This window comes from Lepidochelys kempii, chromosome 5 (assembly GCF_965140265.1).
Source record: "Lepidochelys kempii isolate rLepKem1 chromosome 5, rLepKem1.hap2, whole genome shotgun sequence".
Taxonomy (NCBI): domain Eukaryota; kingdom Metazoa; phylum Chordata; order Testudines; family Cheloniidae; genus Lepidochelys; species Lepidochelys kempii.
This window is the reverse complement of record NC_133260.1, coordinates 27,059,147-27,079,669: the sequence shown is the minus strand read 5'-3', so window position 1 is coordinate 27,079,669 and position 20,523 is coordinate 27,059,147. Positions and strand designations below refer to the sequence as shown.

General features: G+C 40.5%; 1 protein-coding gene across 3 annotated transcripts in view; it reads right to left on the bottom strand.

The window, feature by feature from the left end:
• WDR70 (WD repeat domain 70) overlaps positions 1-20,523 on the bottom strand; it is a 271,958-nt gene that overhangs the window by 2,642 nt on the left and 248,793 nt on the right. For 2 of the 3 annotated variants that reach the window (XM_073343800.1, XM_073343799.1), the window contains 3 exons: positions 19,646-19,725; positions 17,134-17,250; positions 16,563-16,725 (listed from right to left, as the gene is read on the bottom strand). In XM_073343800.1, the coding sequence (XP_073199901.1) occupies positions 16,563-16,725; positions 17,134-17,250; positions 19,646-19,725 (360 nt within the window). Of the gene's footprint in view, positions 1-10,564; positions 15,515-16,562; positions 16,726-17,133; positions 17,251-19,645; positions 19,726-20,523 lie in introns of those variants that run through there. The other variant, XM_073343801.1, reaches the window with a different exon arrangement.

Here is a 20,523-nt window from a genome sequence, read left to right as displayed (position 1 = left end):
TAGAGCACTGTACATTCACACCCTGGCTTGTTGCGAACAAAAGTCTCCACAGAGACAAGGCCAAACTCACTTTCCCTCCATCTCACTGCATTTAAGCAGAGCTTGGGATCCGTTCCAATGAGACAGCACAAGGCATGAAGATATTATACTTCATACTATATCAAGTTAAACACTTTGAAAAAATGAAAATAGTCAGACATTTTAAATAATTCAAAGACAGTTCCATAAACTCCACTTCTTCAGTAGGAAATTTTTTTTAAAGAAGTAAGCAGCAGCAGCAATACTTCAGCCAATATGGTCGCCAGGGACGAAGGCTTCACTGGCTAAAACATACGATTTTATTGGCTGTTGAAGAAATGGAATTTATGGAATCTTCTTTGTTTCTCCTTCTCTCTCCAAATCTTGTTGATGGAAGTTTATTAACCAACTTTAAGAGTCTATCTGCCTATCTAGGCTTTTGTACAGAAACATCTCTGAGTGTCATGTAGTAACAAGTCAGGTCAACATCAGGTTGTCTGTTAGTGCAACACAACTGACCTGTGATAACTTATATTTCTGATATAAAAATCTGTGAAGATAATAATTTGAGTTGGAGTCATCAAGAACATAACAAGAACGGCCGTACTGGATCAGACCAATGGTCCATCTAGCCCAGTATCCTGTCTCTGACAGTGGCCAGTGCCAGATGCTTCTGGCAGTTGGAAGTTTAGGACAGCCCAAGCGTGGGGTCGTGTCGCTGACCATCCTGGCTAATAGTCATTGATGGACCTATTCTCCAAGAACTTATCTAATTCTTTTTTGAACTCAGCTATACTTTTGGCCTCACAACAACCTCTGGCAATGAGTTTTTCACACAACACAGAGTCAACCTGTGGAAGTATTTCCTTATGATTGTTTCAACTCTGCTGCCTGTTAATTTCATCAGGTGCCCCTAATTTTTGTGTTATGTGAAGGGGTAAATGCCACTTCCCTATTCACTTTCTCCACACCATTCATGATTTTATACACCTGTATCATATAGACCTCTATCAGACACCCTTAGTTGTCTCTTTTCTAAACTGAATGGTTTCAGTCTTTTTAATTTCTCCTCATATGGAAGCCATTCCATACCCCTAATCATTTTCGTTGCACTTCTCTGCAGCTTTTCCAATTCCAATATATCTTTTTTTGAGATAAAGCCACCAGAACGGCATGCAGTATTAAAGGTGTGGATGTTACATGGATTTATATAGGAACACTATGATATTTTCTTTTATCGCCCATCCCTTTCCTAATGGTTCCTAACATTCTGTTAGCCTTTTGACTGTTACTGCACAATAAGCAGATGTTTTCAGAGGACGATCCACGATGTGGCCAAGATCTCTTTCTTGCATGGTAACAGCTAATTTAAATCCCCAGGAAGAATAATTTAATTCACAATATGGTAAAAATCCTGTGTATTTGGGGGAGCAGGATACTGTGATTTAAAATATCATTTTACCATGATATATGAAATATTGATATAGTTGCTGAAACTTGTAAGATGTTCCGAGACTACTAAAGCAAAAACTGCAGCATAACCTAGCAATAACAACATCTAGGGAAAATGCAAAGAGGAAATCAAGTCTGCTTGCTATCGCATTTTTACCATTAGCATGAAATGACCTACTGGACTTGGTTCAGCTGGCGTATAAACTTTCCCACCTCCACAGAATATATAACTGTGATTTGGGACACCTAGGATGATTCATTCATCTGACCGTTGTAAATACATGAGCAAAGGAAAAATTCAGTTTTTGTTAAGCCATTACTAGCAGAAATTATTTAACTTAAACAAAAAATCATACCACTAGCTAGAAGTTGCCAGTGGTAGTAGGAGTTTGCTGCATGACTAACATTTGTAGAAAAAAATTATTAGAACAGGCTTATTACTTTAACATGTTTTCATTTCCAAGGGCTCCATGGTGTATGAAAATCTATGACACTCTTTCTTCCTTCAGTCCTCCCATCAATTTTCATTTATTGAGTGACTGTCATAAAATCAAGCGTCACCAGTTACCAAAGAAGTGCCACAATGGTCCTGAAATGCACACCTAGGCCGCTTAAAGATTATACAAAAAAAGAGTTTAAAACACAACAGGGAAAACAGAGTTGTGTGTGTTACCACAATGCTTGTGTAAAAGCTCCACATATCTCTCTCCAGCAGAGATGGCTGGAGGATGACAATTTCATTTCACAGCTTCACAGGAGAGATCACCCTCAGAAACCTTCCTGTTGAAAAAAAACCATTACTAACCTTTTGTAACTGTTCTTCAAGGTGTGTTGCTCATGTCCATTCCATACTAGGTATGTGTACACTTCATGCACAGTTGCCAGATATTTTTTTCCCTTAGTGGTGTCCATAGGGCCGGCTTATGCGCCGGTATCAGGGACACCGCCAGCCCTGCATCCCCTCTGTTCCTTCTTGCCAGAAATTCTGACAGAGGGATAGGAGGGTAGGTCATGGAATGGATGTGAGCAACTTATCTTGAACAACAGTTGTCATAAATATAAAGGGAAGGGTAAACCCCTTTGAAATCCCTCCTGGCCAGGGGAAAGCTCCTCTCACCTGTAAAGGGTTAAGAAGCTAAAGGTAACCTCGCTGGCACCTGACCAATGAGGAGACAAGATACTTGCAAAAGCTGGGAGGAGGGAGAGAAACAAAGGGTCTGTATCTGTTGGTATGCTGCTTTTGCCGGGGATAGACCAGGAATGGAGTCTTAGAACTTTAGTAAGTAATCTAGCTGGGTATGTGTTAGATTATGATTTCTTTAAATGGCTGAGAAAAGAATCGTGCTGAATAGAATAACTATTTCTGTCTGTGTCTTTTTTGTAACTTAAGGTTTTGCCTAGAGGGATTCTCTGTGTTTTCAATCTAATTACCCTGTAAGGTATCTACCATCCTGATTTTACAGGAGTGATTCCTTTACTTCTATTTACTTCTACTTCTATTAAAAGTCTTCTTGTAAGAAAACTGAATGCTTTTTCATTGTTCTCAGATCCAAGGGTTTGGGTCTCTGGTCACCTATGCAAATTGGTGAGGATTTTTACCAAACCTTTCCCAGGAAGTGGGGTGCAAGGGTTGGGAGGATTTTGGGGGGAAAGACGTGTCCAAACTACGTTTCCCAGTAAACCCAGTTAGAGTTTGGTGGTGGCAGTGGATATTCTAAGGGCAAAGGATACATTAATTTGTACCTTGGGGAAGTTTTAACCTAAGCTGGTAAAAGTAAGCTTAGGAGGTTTTCATGCAGGTCCCCACATCTGTACCCTAGAGTTCAGAGTGGGGGAGGAACCTTGACACCTACTTTTCCAAAAAACATCAGTTTCCTTTCCTCCAGCATGTAGGCACCAACCTCTATCTCCACAGCAGACCAAAGGTAGACAAATTTGAGAATGTGTCATGATGGCCATTGACAAGTAGGTGTGAAGACTGTCAAGTGCATTTTTGGCCAGAGGGGTTTAGGATGAAAGAGAAAAAGGAGAACTGTAACTCCCTCTTTTTCTTACTGGCAGGGTAGGTGTTTTTAAGAGATATCTTAAAGTTAAATAATGTTGCATCTGCTTGGCCAAATCATATAATTCCTGTCTGTGTCCTCATTGTTCCCTACCATTCACAAAAGGAGGTGGCTTAGAGGAAGGAATTGTAATATTGATTGGAGCACATGCAGTCCTTTTCTCTAAGAAAGCACTGGTGCATTATAACCTAAAGTGTAATAAAATTGTGGGCAGATGCTTTTAACCTAGAGAGCAGACCTGGTCAGATCATTTTCGACCAGTTTCCCATCAAAATATGCTGTTTTGTCAAAGCCAAAATATTTTGCAGAGATATATCTACTCTTCTTCGAGTGCTTGCTCATGTCAGTTCCGTGCTAGGTGCGTGCACACCACGTGCACAGTTGCCAGAGATTTTTTTCCCTTAGTGGTATCCATAGGGCTGGCACTAGTGCCCCCTGGAGCCCCTTGCGTATGTGCTGGTATAAGGGGTGCCGCCAGCCCCACACCCTCTCTGTTCCTTCTTACCACCCATGATGGCAGTTGGAACAGCTTCTTGCCTTTGCAAGTTTCAGAGTAACAGCCGTGTTAGTCTGTATCCACAAAAAGAAAAGGAGTACTTGTGGCACCTTAGAGACTAACCAATTTATTTGAGCATAAGCTTTCGTGAGCTACAGCTCACTTCATCGGATGCATTTAGTGGAAAATACAGTGGGGAGATTTTATATACACAGAGAACATGAAACAATGGGTGTTACCATACACAGTGTAACAAGAGTGATCAGGTAAAGTGAGCTGTTACCAGCAGGAGAGCGGGGGGGGGGGGGGACTTTTGTAGTGATTATCAAGGTGGGCCACTTCCAGCAGTTGACAAGAACGTGTGAGGAACAGTGGGGGGGGGGGGGGGCGCTAATCACATCAGCCACACTATCTGAGGCTCGTTCACCTGCACATCTACCAATGTGATATATGCCATCATGTGCCAGCAATGCCCCCCTGCCACATACATTGGCCAAACTGGACAGTCTCTACGTAAAAGAATAAATGGACACAAATCAGACATCAAGAATTATAACATTCAAAAACCAGTCAGAGAACCACTTCAATGGCTAGATTGTCGGGCTCAACGGGTAGTGATCAATGGCTCCATGTCTAGTTGGCAGCCAGTATCAAGTGGAGTGCCCCAAGGGTCGGTCCTGGGGCCGGTTTTGTTCAATATCTTCATAAATGATCTGGAGGATGGTGTGGATTGCACTCTCAGCAAATTTGCGGATGATACTAAACTGGGAGGAGTGGTAGATACGCTGGAGGGGAGGGATAGGATACAGAAGGACCTAGACAAATTGGAGGATTGGGCCAAAAGAAATCTGATGAGGTTCAATAAGGATAAGTGCAGGGTCCTGCACTTAGGACGGAAGAACCCAATGCACAGCTACAGACTAGGGACCGAATGGCTAGGCAGCAGTTCTGCGGAAAAGGACCTAGGGGTGACAGTGGACGAGAAGCTGGATATGAGTCAGCAGTGTGCCCTTGTTGCCAAGAAGGCCAATGGCATTTTGGGATGTATAAGTAGGGGCATAGCGAGCAGATCGAGGGACGTGATCGTTCCCCTCTATTCGACATTGGTGAGGCCTCATCTGGAGTACTGTGTCCAGTTTTGGGCCCCACACTTCAAGAAGGATGTGGATAAATTGGAGAGAGTCCAGCGAAGGGCAACAAAAATGATTAGGGGTCTGGAACACATGAGTTATGAGGAGAGGCTGAGGGAGCTGGGATTGTTTAGCCTGCAGAAGAGAAGAATGAGGGGGGATTTGATAGCTGCTTTCAACTACCTGAAAGGGGGTTCCAAAGAGGATGGCTCTAGACTGTTCTCAATGGTAGCAGATGACAGAACGAGGAGTAATGGTCTCAAGTTGCAGTGGGGGAGGTTTAGATTGGATATTAGGAAAAACTTTTTCACTAAGAGGGTGGTGAAACACTGGAATGCGTTACCTAGGGAGGTGATAGAATCTCCTTCCTTAGAGGTTTTTAAGGTCAGGCTTTACAAAGCCCTGGCTGGGATGATTTAACTGCAAATTGGTTCTGCTTCGAGCAGGGGGTTGGACTAGATGACCTTCTGGGGTCCCTTCCAACCCTGATATTCTATGATTCTATCTCTTTGGTCACTTGATTACAGACCTAAAAGTGGCAATTCTTCAACAAAAAAACTTCAAAACCAGACTCCAACGAGAATCTGCTGAATTGGAATTAATTTGCAAACTGGATACAATTAACTTAGGCTTGAATAAAGACTGGGAGTGGATGTGTCATTACACAAAGTAAAACTATTTCCCCATGTTTATTTCCCCCCCTACTGTTCCTCACACGTTCTTGTCAACTGCTGGAAAGGGCCCACCTTGATTATCACTACAAAAGGTTCCCCCCCCGCCCTGTTCTCCTGCTGGTAATAGCTCACCTTACCTGATCACTCTCGTTACAGTGTGTATGGTAACACTCATTGTTTCATGTTCTCTGTGTATATAAAATCTCCCCACTGTATTTTCCACTACATGCATCCGATGAAGTGAGCTGTAGCTCACGAAAACTTATGCTCAAATAAATTGGTTAGTCTCTAAGGTGCCACAAGTACTCCTTTTCTTTTTGCCTTTGCAAGGCTTTCCTAACCTAGTGGTTTGAGTTTTATTCCATTGTATATAGTTGTAATTAGTCAGTTTTGTTACGAAGTTAGTGTTTAGAGTGTAGGTAGTTATCCTGATCTTAGAGGGACGTCATCCCACAAACTGGCTATTCCCCAGTCTCCAGGATTCAAGCCATGCTCCACCTGTGGCAAATCTATGCCTGTGAGCAACCCGTATTCAGCCTGTCTAAAGTGCCGTGAAGAAGCGTAAAATCTGCAGGGGCTTCAGGCCAAGGACTGAAAAAGATAGACATTTGTTTGAAGACTCTGTTGATGGAGACAGCCTTCAGACCATCCTCAGAGCCATCCTGCTCCAAATCAGTGCTGAGTACTTTGGCCTTGGTGTGAAGTGTGCTGCTGGCACTATGGTCCTCCCCGCACTGTTCATCTCTGGTGCCAAGGAAGAGAGACAAGAAACAGCATGAAGAGAGAGGGCGCTCTCCAGCACCAAAGAGGGACAAAGGGGAGCAGCTGACATGATGAGACCCACGCCAGGCCACTCGTCCTCCCCAGAGCTGCAGTTGGCTCTGGCCACTCTGTTGAAGGTCCTGAGCCCAATTCAGGACCCACCTCTGACTCCCAGGACCTGTTGTGCTGTCTCACAACTGCGGGCCTCCTCAATTCCTTCCAGGCTGCGAAGGACTAGATGTCCCTGCCAGTTCAGCTCACTCCCCAAGGGGCCATACCTGCCAAGGCTACCAGGGATAGAAGAATTCTTTCAGCTCCTCCACTTCCAGCACCAAATTCATGTTACCCACTTCAGGAGTTCCTGATGAGCCCTGAAATCATCTGGTGGGAGCAGGTTCAAAGGATCTGCTACCGCCTCGTCCAGGGACGATGAGGAGGAAGCTAGTGCTACGGGAGGGGTTGATACTTCCTCTGAAGGCGGTATCATGAATTTGGTGTTGGAAGCAGAGGAGCTGAAGGAGTCCACCCACAGCCTAATTAATATCTTGGCAGCAGTGGCTACCTCCAGAGTGGCCCTTCCAGCCAATGAGGCAGTGTTGGGACCAGTTAAGGCCATTTGGAAGACCTCTTCCTCTCTGCCCTATTTCTCTAAAAGGGTGGAGAAAATGTACTATATGGTGGAACCCCAAAAAATAAGGAGGCCAAGAGACCGCATTTCTTTGGAAGGAATGGTTATTCCACGGGCAGCCTCCAACTCCGTATCTTGAACCACCAGGCTTTGCTAGGGAGGTATGACTTTAATTTGTGGGAGTTGATGGCCAAGTTCAGAGACTCCCTACTGCAGGAGTCGAGGCAGGAGTTCTTGGCCATCCTGGAGGAGGGCAAGACTGTGGCCAGAGCCTGACTCCAGGCAGCTCTGGATGTGTAAGACTCGGCAGCCAGAACGATGGTGTGTGCGGTCACCATGAGGCTCTGTTTGTGCTCCAATAGTCGGGCCTCTCCCAGGAGGTGCAGCAGTTGGTCCAGGACCTCCCCTTCGAGGGCAATGCTCTGCTCTCTGAACAGATGGACGCCAAGCCATATAGCTTCAAGGATTCGAGGGCCACGTTGCACACTCTGGGCCTGTACGCACCCCGGCCTCCAGGAAGCATTTTAGACCTCAACATCCCTCCAAGGTTTTAGGGGCTCCAAGACAGGACTCCTATAAGAGAGAAGGGAAGGGGTAAAAACATCACCAGTCCATGCCTTCTGACCCGGCCTCCCAGTCGGGTTCGAGCAGATACCCCAGTGGGTTTAGGCAGGCCTTTTGAGGGTACGGCATACCAAACTTGAGACAGGATTCATCCCCTCTTTTGTTTTTGGACCACTTGTTTCCCTTCCCCGCTGCACGGTCCCATGTAACATCAGACCTTTGGGTGCTCAGTACTGGGTCAGTTGGATATACCCTGCAGTTTTCATCCACCCCTTCCTCCCCCACCAACCCCGTCCCTCTTCACAGACCCCTCTCATGAGCAACTTCTCGTATGGCAGGTAGAAGCCCTCCTACTTGTAGGGGCTGTAGAGGAAGTTCCTTGAGATTTGAGAGGGAAAGGATTTTATTCCAGATATTTCCTAATCCTGAAGGCCAAAGGGGGCCTGAGGCCCATCCTGGATCTGCACCGCCTCAACAAATATCTCAAGAAGTTGAGGTTCCACATGATCTCCCAGCCTCTATCATTTTCTCCCTGGATCTGGGAGACTGGTACGCCGCCGTTGACTTAAAGAATGCATATTTCCACAATTCTATCTTCCATGTACACAGGTGGTTCCTCCAGTTTGTGGTGGACCGACACCACTACCAGTTCACTGTGCTCCCCTTCAGTCTGTCGGCAGCCCCAAGGCTTTTTACAAAGTGTATGGCAGTTCAAAGGCTGTTCGTAGATTCAGGTTCAGCACAGCATTGGCGTAGTATAGACCACCTGTCAAGTGCTGGTCCTGTTAATAAACTGCTCCTCTCATGGGAGGCTGCCTTCCTATGGCAATTTCTTCAGCCAGGTGGGTTTCCAAAATCAGAGCCTTAATTTCTGAACCCTTTTATACAGCATTCTTCAAGGACAAGGTCTAGTTTCACCCACACCTGGCATTCCTACAAAAGGTGATGTCACAGTTCCATAACAATCAGGATATTTTTCTGCCCATCTTCTTTCCAAAGCCTCACAGAACTGAGGAGGAATGACAGCTGCATACCTTAGATAGGTCCTGGCCTTCTACAATGAAAGAACTAAGACCTTTCGCAGGTCGACACGGCTTTTTGTAGCAGTGGTGGATAAGATGAAAGGTCTGCTGGTGTCATCCCAGAGAGTCTCGTCCTGGATAATCACCTGCATCTGGGCTTGCTACGAGCAGGCAAAGGTTCTGCCTCTGGCCATCATGACAGCTCATTCTGCAAGAGCCGAGGCTTCAGCCGCAGCATTCCTCGTGCAGATACCAATCAGGACATCGGCAGAGCCACGACTTGGTCATCCATTCACACCTTCATGGCCCACTATGCCATCACCCAACAGGCCCATGAGGATGCCAATTTCGGGAGAGCAGTGTTGCAATCAGTACATCTGCGAACTCCAAGCCCACCTCCTGGGATACTGCTTGTGAGTCACCGCGCATAGAATCGACATGAGCAAGCACTCGAAGAAGCAAAAACAGTAACTAACTTTTCATAACTGTTGTCAAGGTTCCTCCCCCACTCCGAACTCTAGGGTACAGATGGGGGGACCTGCATGAAAACCTCCTAAGCTTACTTTTACCAGCTTAGGTTAAAACGTCCCCAAGGTACAAATTAATTTTATCCTTTGTCCTTGGAATATCCACTGCCACCACCAAACTCTAACTGGGTTTACTGGGAAACGTAGTTTGGACACGTCTTTCCCCCCAAAATCCTCCCAACCCTTGCACCCCACTTCCTGGGAAAGGTTTGGTAAAAATCCTCACCAATTTGCATAGGTGACCACAGACCCAAACCCTTGGATCTGAGAACAATGAAAAAGCATTCAGTTTTCTTACAAGAAGACTTTTAATAGAAGTAGAAGTAAACAGAAGTAAAGGAATCACTCCTGTAAAATCAGGATGGTAGATACCTTACAGGGTACTTAGATTCAAAACATAGAGAAACCCTCTACGCAAAACCTTAAGTTACAAAAAAGACACACAGACAGAAATAGTCATCCTATTCAGCACAGTTCTTTTCTCAGCCATTTAAAGAAATCATAATCTAATACATACCTAGCTAGATTACTTACTAAAAGTTCTAAGACTCCATTCCTGTTCTATCCCCGGCAAAAAAAAAAGCATACCGACACACACAGACCCTTTGTTTCTCTCCCTCCTCCCAGCTTTTGAAAGTATCTTGTCTCCTCATTGGTCATTTTGGTCAGGTGCCAGCGAGGTTACCTTTAGCTTCTTAACCCTTTACAGGTGAGAGGATTTTTCCTCTAGCCAGGAGGGATTTTAAAGTGGTTTACCCTTCCCTTTATATTTATGACAGTAGGTATCTGCTTTTAGTTAGCATATGGTATCACTACCATCTGATCATAAAGTTCTAATTGTGTCCCCAATTCTAAAGCCTGTGTTATTTTAATGACTGTTTCTTTTAACACTGCTAAATATAAAATGTTGACCATAAAAGTCTTAGATTAACAGCAAAATACTTCCTGCTTAGGCCCCTATCCTGTACCACTCAGGTCAGTGTAAAATACCCATTCACTTCAAATGTGGATGATTGGACCCTCAGCTACAACATTTAGTGGTTCCTGCTGGTGGTAAGTTTGAAAGATAGAAGGACACCTGAAATAATTAAAGCATCTCTGTAAAGCTGTGTTAAAGCAAACAGTTCACAAAGAGTTGAAAATCTTTACAATGGTTGCTTCAAGTTCCTTTCCTCAAACTCTTTTTTTGAACCCTTCAATCTGTCTTCAAACCCTCTTCACCCTACTGAAATTGGTACCACCAAGGTCTATAACAATTTATTCCCTGCCAAATCTCAAGGTCTTTACTCCATCTTCATCCATTGTGACTTCTGTCACAGTTTCAGGGTTACTGCACCTGTATTCCCCCTCCATGGTCCTTTTAGAACACCCACTTAAAGATTAAGAAAGATAAGACACTTATACAAATAACATCTACAGTTACACTATCTAGGATATAAGATGTAACTACCCATGTTTCAGGACACAAGCCTACCACCAACTGCCTGGAGATAGGAACAAATTTCCTCTATTGGCCTGTTATTGCATAGCTGATCTTTGTGGACACCTTAGTTTGAAACTGGCTACTGCTGGAGACTGGAAAGCATACCAGATGGACTGTTCTGGTCTTGTTTCAATATGGCAATTCCTAAAGTTCTATAAAGGAAAGCGATATTGTCTAGTAAGTCTTATTTTCATTGCCTAACTGATTTTAACTAAGATTAAAAAACATTAAACAACCAGTCCTAATAAATCAATTTTTGTCAGTTTTTTCAGAATAATGGTTCTGTCAGAATGTAAGTAAAGAACTTTTAAAAATGTTTTAACTTCCTTTAAATAATTCGTTACCGTAGCTAAGCAATGTAGTTAAATAAATAGATCATTTATTCTCATTTTTTAAAAAACAGGTCAATCTTTTATTACAGCAATGTAATATTTTATTTAATTTTATTTAATCTTCACTACTAGTTTTGAGACTTTCAAAAAATAAATGTTGACTATAAGCTGTGTAATGAGTATGTTTCATAAAGCATTTCAAAACTACTGAACGAGGAAAAACGTCTCATTTAAAATATTCTCCCACACCTGATTTATTTAAGTATGGCTTTTTCTTATTGTACTTTCAAATAAAAATGAAAAAAGTCTGCCAAATACAGCAGATCAAGCCAGAATTATTGTGTTTCTATCCAGAGGCTTTTACATAAAGAGTAGCTAATTAACATGCAGGTTTCTTTTCCTCCTTCCTCTGTTCTTGCAGAAAAGTTTAAAATGCAAGAGGATCAGCCCCGATAAGACTTATAAAAAAGACTTCCCCCGCTTCTGACTGTAGAAGACAGAGGTTAAAGTACAATCATTTTCCTTTACTACTTAAAACCAGAGTGTCTCATTCCAAATGTTTTCACTGCAATTTGAAGTTCATAGGTCAAATTCTTTTAAATTATTGTTACTCATCGGCTAGGATTCATTCACTAAAGAACAAAGCTGGCTTCAGGCAAATGGTATGACTGTGAGGAGACATCACATGTATTATTTGTGACTAAGAATGTGAGGGTAAACCACAACTTTCTTGGTTCTGTGCCCGCTGTTTATTATAAAGGAAAACCTCAAAGTACAGTGTCTATTATAGCCATGACTTGATAATATGACATACTTGTTAACCCTACCACTATGAATCAGGACCAGATGAACTCTAACCCAGTCATCACAATTACAGAATTATGAAAATTAAAGGAAGGGATCAGCAAAAAGACTTGGACCTAGTAGTCGCCTCTGTTAAAATTATTTTAAAAACCAGGAATGGGGAAAAAAGATTAAATATGTAGCGAGGGATTTTTTTTAGCTAATGCAAAGAATTTTCTATTTTTCTCATTAAGTGAATAATCACCCATGGGGAAATATATATAAAAAAAAGCCTGGTCAAATAACAGATTGTTAAATGGATTAAATTGTTAAATGACCAAATGACTGGAGGATAGCTAATGTGACGCCAGGTTTTTAAAAGGGCTCCAGAGGTGATCCCGGCAATTACAGGCCAGTAAGCCTGACTTCAGTACTGGGAAAACTGGTTGAAACTATAGTAAAGAACAAAATTGTCAGACATATAGATGAACATAATTTGTGGAGACAGTCAATGTGGTTTTTGTAAAGGGAAATCATGCCTCACCAATCTACTAGAATTCTTCGAGGGGGGTCAACAAGCATGTGGGCAAGGGGGATCCAGTGGATATAGTGTACCTAGATTTTCAGAAAGCCTTTGACAAGGTCCCTCACCAAAGGCTCTTAAGCAAAGTAAGCTGTCATGGGATAAGAGAGAAGGTTCTCTCATGGACTGGTAACTGGTTAAAAGATAGGAAACAAAGGGTATGAATAAAATATCAGTTTTCAGAATGGAGAGAGGTAAATTGTGGTGTTCCCCAGAGGGCTGTACTGGGCCCAGTCCTATTCAACATATTCATAACTGATCTGGAAAAAGGAGTAAGTAGTGAGGTGGCAAATTTTTCAGATGATACAAAATTACTCAGGATAGTTAAGCCCCAGGCAGACTGAGAAGAGCTACAAAAGGATCACTCAAAACTGGGTGACTGGGCAACAAAATGGCAGATGAAATTCAAGGTTGATAAATGCAAAGTAATGCACATTGAGGGGGTCTAAATTAGCTGTTACCAAGAGTCACTGTGGATAGTTCTCTGAAAACATCCACTCAATGTGCAGCAGCAGTCACAAAAGCAAACAGAATGTTGGGAATCATTAAGAAAGGGATAGATAATAAGAAAGAAAATATTATATTGCCTCTATATAAATCCATGGTACTCCTGCATCTTGAATACTGTATGCAGATGTGGTCGTCCCATCTCATAAAAAGATATATTGGAATTGGAAAAGGTTCAGAAAAGGGCAACAAAAATTATTAGGGGTATGGAACGGATGCTATTTGAGGAGAGATTAATAAGACTGGGACTTTTCAGCTTGGAAAAGAGACGACTAAGGGGGAATATGATAGAGGTCTATAAATCATGACTGGTGTGGAGAAAGTAAATAAGAAAGTATTATTTACTCCTTCTAAGAACTAGGGGTGAACAAATGAAATTAATAGGCAGCAGGTTTAAAACAAACAAAAGGAAGTATTTCCTCACATAATGTATAGTCAGTCTGTGGAACTCTTTGCCAGAGGATGTTGTGAAGGCCAATACCATAACAGGGTTCAAAAAAGAACTAGAAAGTTCATGGAGGATAGGTCCATCAACAGCTATTAGCCAGGATGGGCAGGGATGTTGTCCCTAGTCTCTGTTTGCCAGAAGCTGGGAATGGGCAAAAGGGGATGGATCACTTGATGATTACCTGTTCTGTTAATTCCCACGGGGCAGCTGGCATTGGTCACTGTCAGAAGACAAGATACTGGGCTAGATGGACCTTTGGTCTGACCCAGTATGGGCACTCTTATGTTCTTATGATACTATACATTGCCCATACATACAGAAATAAAACATTATCTAAGAGAAAGAATACGAACAAAGAAATAGCGAATTTAAAAGCATTGTTCTGGTCACCAGAAGTTAAATAGGAAGAACAAGTGCAATTTTAAAAATACATGTTTTGCACATACAATCATTTAATTAAAGCCCTTTTAAAAATGAACACTCACTAAATGTATATATTTTCTATGCTTTAGGACAGTATATTTTAAAGGGATTCCTAATATAATTAAAATATCACATTATCTTGTATTATTTATACTGTGGTACTGCTCAGACACCTCATTTAGAACCAGAGACTTGCAGTGTTAAGCTATGTACAGACACATGGGAAGACACAATTCTGCCCCTAAGGAACTGCTGCATATAGTAGAAAGTATGCTGAAAAGTTAGATAATTTATGACAAACATACACTATATTTAGCATATTTTTATTAAACATATTTTGGGAAACGTTTGTAAAATGTTGCATAAATAAGGCACATTTATTTACATAGCAAAGTCCAATATACATAATTATCACAACTATTATATTGGCTATTTGTGTGCACAAATGACTAGTGATACATCTGTCTGGCAAATTTGTACATGCAGATTAGGCATAAACTACATGCCTATGTTTTTGGAAATCCAAGTATGAAAAAGCAAAGGTTCATCAGAAATGTAATATGATATGCAGAAAGGGCCCAAATTTGTGTGTCTCTATATAAATAAAAAATTACTTTAAAATGTATTCCCCATAGGATACCTCTTAAAAAGTAAGTTTCTTAAGCAGGGATAATGGCATGAAATTTATCATTGCCCAAGCTGTCAAGCCAGCATGGTGCTGGCTATTGCCCAAGCTCTCCCCTCTGCCCCCCACATCACTGTCTGGTGTATAAGCTAATAGCATTCTGGACTTATATCCTCCCCACTTCTCAGCCAGCTCTTTTCTTCCCCTGTAGATACGTTTTTAAACAATAAACTGAAACGAGATCTGCCCACCTGACACAGTGAGCCTTCTATACTACTACTATGTTTTAAAACTTTCATGTCTATTACATTACAGGTGTCAGGGATGAAACCTAATGTCTCATCAATTAAATTACTTAGCCAAATATACACTGGAGTACCTACATATCTGATGGTATGAGTGGTCATATTTACTTCTTTATGAAGGGATATTTATATATTTTAAGTAAAAATATCTGAATTTAGACTCGGAATAAATTTCATCTTCAGCACATGTGAATCTCCAAATAAGAAAAAATCCACCATACTTGGCATCTCCATTATAGTAACCTCTCCAGAATTATCCTTTTAAAGAGTACTACTTTTGGACTGGTAAATGTAGGCAGTATTGCATTAGTTATTTATTTTATATATTTTGTAACACTGGCATAGGTGTTATAAAAGTTAATATTTCCCAGTTCAAAGCCAGCCTCGGTCAATGGAGATCAAGAACTGTTGCCCGGTGATAGCTCAATGGTCTGTGTGAAGAAGTTGTACTCAGCTCAGAGGATCAGTGTCCACATCACAAATACCCATCACTGTTAACATACTATGGGCAACTTTCAAACTCTGCTTTTCTTAATTATCTTCTCATTACAGAAGTAAAACTTACATCGTGGCAGCATTGTCTAAAAGCATTGGACTGGGAGTCAAGAAACATGGCTTCTGCCCTTGGCTCTGCATGCTATGTAATCTTGAGCAAGTCATTTCATCTTTCCGTATCTCATTTTCTCCAGCTGTAAAATTGGATTATTGATACTTACCTTCTTTTGTGAAGCATTTGTACATCTACAGATGAAAAGTGCTACTTAAGAGTTAAATAATAATAAATAATTATTTGAAAAAAACACATTTTGCAGTGGCAATTTTTTATAAACAAAAAAGGCAGAAAATGTGGGCTATTGTTTTAGAATCTTACAAGTAGGCAAAGAGTTGAAGGAGTTTATTCCATAGTTTAAATGTCTGTATATGTAATGTATATGCACCCCCCACACACATATTATACATTAAATATTGCTGGTATAAAAATTTATGGGCAAGAATTAGACATGACAACTTAACTCATAAATGGCAAAACTATATTCTACAGGACAACCCAGACTCCTGCCAGTTAAATCATTATACCACTACAAGCACTCGTGTTTTTATTTATGCCCCATTTTGGAGCAGACTTATTTTAGGAAAAAAAACCTATTTTTAGTATCCTTCCACCTATATAGCCAAGCTGCCTTAAGTAGATGCACAGGTCTTGTAACATGGGTCTGGCTTTTAGCATGTATACATACCTACATGATGGTGTAGTGTGAATCTTTAAAAATCTTGTAAATATTAATACATCCACATCAGACCATGCTACTTATGTCACACATTTTAGAGGAACATCTACTTCAGAAAGTGTTAGAGATTTTAAAAATATGTACTGGTACTCTTGTAATTCTCCACCTGTAAAGCCAGGATTACTTAGTACCTTGGAGTTTAACTGTAACAGATTTAGGACCAGGAGAAACAGTAAGGAATACATTTTAGACAGCTTTAAAAGAGTATTCTAGCACTGAAAGGTTAGCTTTTAAAAATGGAAATTTTAGAAATGTATACTTTTAACAATTTGATGTGTTGTACATACTGCCTTCATATCAGAGCTCTGACACACGCTTAATTTATTTATTATTGGCAATAATCCAGAAAAGGCAGAGAATGCTGTTAAAAATGTATATTTTCTGTTTATATCAAACTCCCAATGGCTTTAAGAAATATTACTTGTGTTTTTTAAAATTGTTTCCTTACTTAGAATAGGCTGGAGCAACCCAGTAGGGGTTATCCTCAGCTTCCTTTGCATGTCGTAAAATGGCCTCTCGGGGGTTGCTATCATCAGTCTTATCCAGTGCAATATTCTTGACTATGTATGATGACAATGTACCTCCATGAGTTCCAACACGGCCCCCACGACCTATAATTGGGAAAAAAAAAGAAAAAGAATATTTGAGAGTAATGAACACATAGACAAAATGTGAAGTACTGTGTTTGTAACACTGATCTAGTAGTGTACTGAACTTACATATTACTGTAAAGAAAAGAGATGTGGGAAAGAAAAGAAAATAGCATTTAGAGTTGCAGTCAAAGTAGTGTTCTATAGAATATTTTATGGGCCTAAACAAAACATTAGTCATTTTTGTTATTATTTATTTGTATGGAAGTAGCACCCCAGCCATTGTACACACACATAATAAAGACAGCATTCCCAGTCCCAAACAATTTACAATGTAAATATAATTTCATAAGCAAAATTACTTCTAGAACTCGGAAATAAGTTTCCCAAATTTCTTATAACAATCTGAAAAGACTAAACATGGGTTACCTGGTCCTGCTACCGGAGGTTCTGGTTTGTGAGATTTTAGGGGATCCAGCCTATCCTTTTCCAACTGTTTCCTGGTACTTCGTTGCCGTGGTTCACGAAACATTGGAAGGGCATGAGCTAAAGAGAAGATTCACAGTTTGGGAAAACAATTCTAAATGTTAGCAATCACATTTACTTTTACATCTTTAACCCCATGGGCCAGATTGCTTTTGACCCTTACATGGAGAGGATGCCACCCCTTGTGCAATGCCAGGGATGTCATTCTTACATACTTCCACATTGGCTTATCACAGTATATTTTATAGGGCTTTGTCCTGTCTGTTTTTAAAAGTCTAAAGCAACCAGATTTCCACAACTTCTCCAACGACTATTCCCTAATCTAATAAATCGCCGGGGCAATTTACACTTATTTAGCTCATTCCTCTGTTGGTCAGCCCATCAGTTGCCTGATCAACCACTTGCTCTTTTCTTAACTTCCAATTTTTCTACATCTTTCTAATATTGAGGTGCTGAGACATCAAAATTCCAGGCACAGTTTAACCGCAAAGTGACAGATGGAGAATTATCACCTCCCTGATCCAAGTTGTGATGCACTTCTACATATGCTGCCAAAATCAATTTTCCCTAAGTAATGAGGCAAATTTAGGTTGGCAGGACCTAATTACTGCTGTCAGAATTTGGCCAGGACACCAGGATTTAACACCTCTTGAGAAAGTTGCCCTGGTATTTTTAATGACCACAAATTGTCAGTGTGTTGTTCTTAACCTCTCAACAAAAAGACAGTATCTTCAGCAGCACAGTAGCCTCTAATGTGCAGGCACTGGCTCTATACTGAATCAGAACTATCCACTGAATCATCATTATCTCTTTCCGAGTTATTCTGGGAGGTCTGCTTAATTTATTAGACTTAATGAAATCACAGCCCAGATGATATGGCTGTGGATCTTTAGGAATAAATGTTTAGAGTTTATTTTTGCAGAATTCATGAAGTATGAAGTGTCTGAACAGTTTGTTGGCAAGTGACGAACTTGATCAGTTTGCACAGGGCATTTGAGATGACTAATGTACAGATCCAAGATTTTGCCATATGTGGAGTCACGCTTGTTTGAGGAAAATCCAGCTGAGTAATAATATGCCTGTATTTTAAAAGTAACACCTAATCCCTCAAGTGGCATTCCTGCATTTTAAGCAATCAGTATATGCAATTCTGAAATTCAAATATGGTTTATTGTGCTTTCTTGGTAAAAAGATGCTTTATGTTGCCTGTAACGAAGGGGCTTCTGAAAAGCTTCCAAACAAGCAACAAACCTACAAAAAAACCTGTCAAGTGAAATTCCAAATTCTATCAGTTTAGAAACATTTTCAGCGTATTTCTTTGTATGGATCTATTCTTACTAGGTCTCCACAATTATGTGCAAGAACGAACCAGACAAATCCTCATGATAAAGTTAATATTTTCAAAAATTAGAGAAATCCATATTTAGGCATCTAATGGTGGGATTTTTAAAAGCCCCTAACTGACTCAGAGGCTGTGGTCCCAGTGGATTTTAGGCTCCAATTTTTGAAAATTTGCATAATCGAAGCACTTTAGAATGCAAACATTAATTAATGAAAGTATAGACACTATTTCTATTATAGGCTGTTCAATGTTACGATTAAGGTTGCCTAAAATTACCCATTATAAAGCTCCTCTTTTGATGTGCTTATAACTTTGCCAAACTAACTGTTGATTGAGGCTGAAATTTTCCATACTGAAATTTGGAAAATTTCAGCAAATATGGGTTTGCTGCTTCCGAGAGTGAGGTTCCGGAAAAACAGGTAATTTTGCCAATGTTAACAATTTTTTTGAAGATTTCTTTGAACAGCCCTAGCATCTCCACAGTTTTTATTAGAAACTTGATATTCTGCAGGAGGATAGTTCTGAGTGGTGTTTTATCTGTTCAGACAAAAATTCCACATATCTTTGGCTGAGCTCTAAGACCTGGAAAATCACCACTTTCACATTGTTAGTAGAATGTCTTCAAAAATTTTCCTTTAAGTCTGTGAACATTCCATTGACATTGTGTATGCTCCCAAGTGTCAGAGATCTTCATCAACCTGCGCAGACCACCATCCTGTCTTTCCATGACTTCAAAGTTTTTATCTTTGCAATCTCAAAGTATTTTTCATGAAGTTTTTTGTATGAAATATATATATTTCATACAAAATAAATAAACTTTAAAAGGCCAGCCTGGATTTCTGAAGGAAAACTTTAGCCCATCCAGAATTTCATCAGATCAAGTCTGTATTTGCACCTTGTAAATAACAATATTAACAACTACACAGGGTATATGCAAGAACATTTTCATTTGACGTGTAGTATGGTGGACTAGCTTCTGAGCTATACCCACTCTCCTATGAAGTGTAAACGCAATATGGTGACAGTTTGACTTTTTGAGATGGGGACATATAAAGGTAAAAGCCTGAGAAATGAATAAGGGTCACCTTATAAATATATGTTTAAATTACTTACGTGTTATAATGTAATCCTGTGTAAGAGTCTCTGCCTGTCTGGCTTTTCGTTTTGTTTTAACCACACATAATTTTGCTCCCCTAGGATAAAAAATAAAGTGGCTTAATTTATTTATTTATAATAGAAGTAGAAAGTGTTTGTTCAAGATAAAATTCCTGCCAGGTTGAATAGTACTTTTACAAATGTATGAATACATTTGTGAGTATGCATGTAAGGGAGGCTAGAGCGGTTGATGAATTTGTAATGTGGCTTAAAGTCAGAGGTGGAAATGCATGTGGTAGTTTCATCTTATTCTTTGCTTGTTCACAACCCAAAAAACACCACACAGTCTGCAACTATTCAGCCCAATCATCCTCTCTTAAGCAGAAGAGTATTGGCGGTCTAAATGGAGATGCCCTGACAGAACTATGGGACAAAGCTTGCACAGGTCTTGTTGGAAGTAACTTAAATTGTAACCGACTTAAATTGGTGAGCTCCCTCTATTTATATAGATATATATCTGTGAAGGAAAAGGAAAACAATGAAACCAGGAAACTATCACAGACAAGAGTGCACCTCTTCCATTGAGACTTCAGGGTTGGAATGCTCCTGCATTTTACATGATTACCTAGTTACATTAAGACAGCTCTGAACTGTAAGCATCTTTTGAATTTAGAGGCAAGGTTCCTCCATTACAGGATATCTCCCACGCATGTAGAGAAGAGAAAGCACAAGAATTTGTTTATGTAGGAGCAGGAACCCAGGCTCTGATGTCAAATCACTACAAAGCCTTCAAAAATATACACAGAAAGAAAAAATTAAACTTGGGTCCCAGAAATCTTGGGAACCTGAGCTTGTCCCCATAATCAAGCATTCAGGTTACAACCAGCATCCGATAT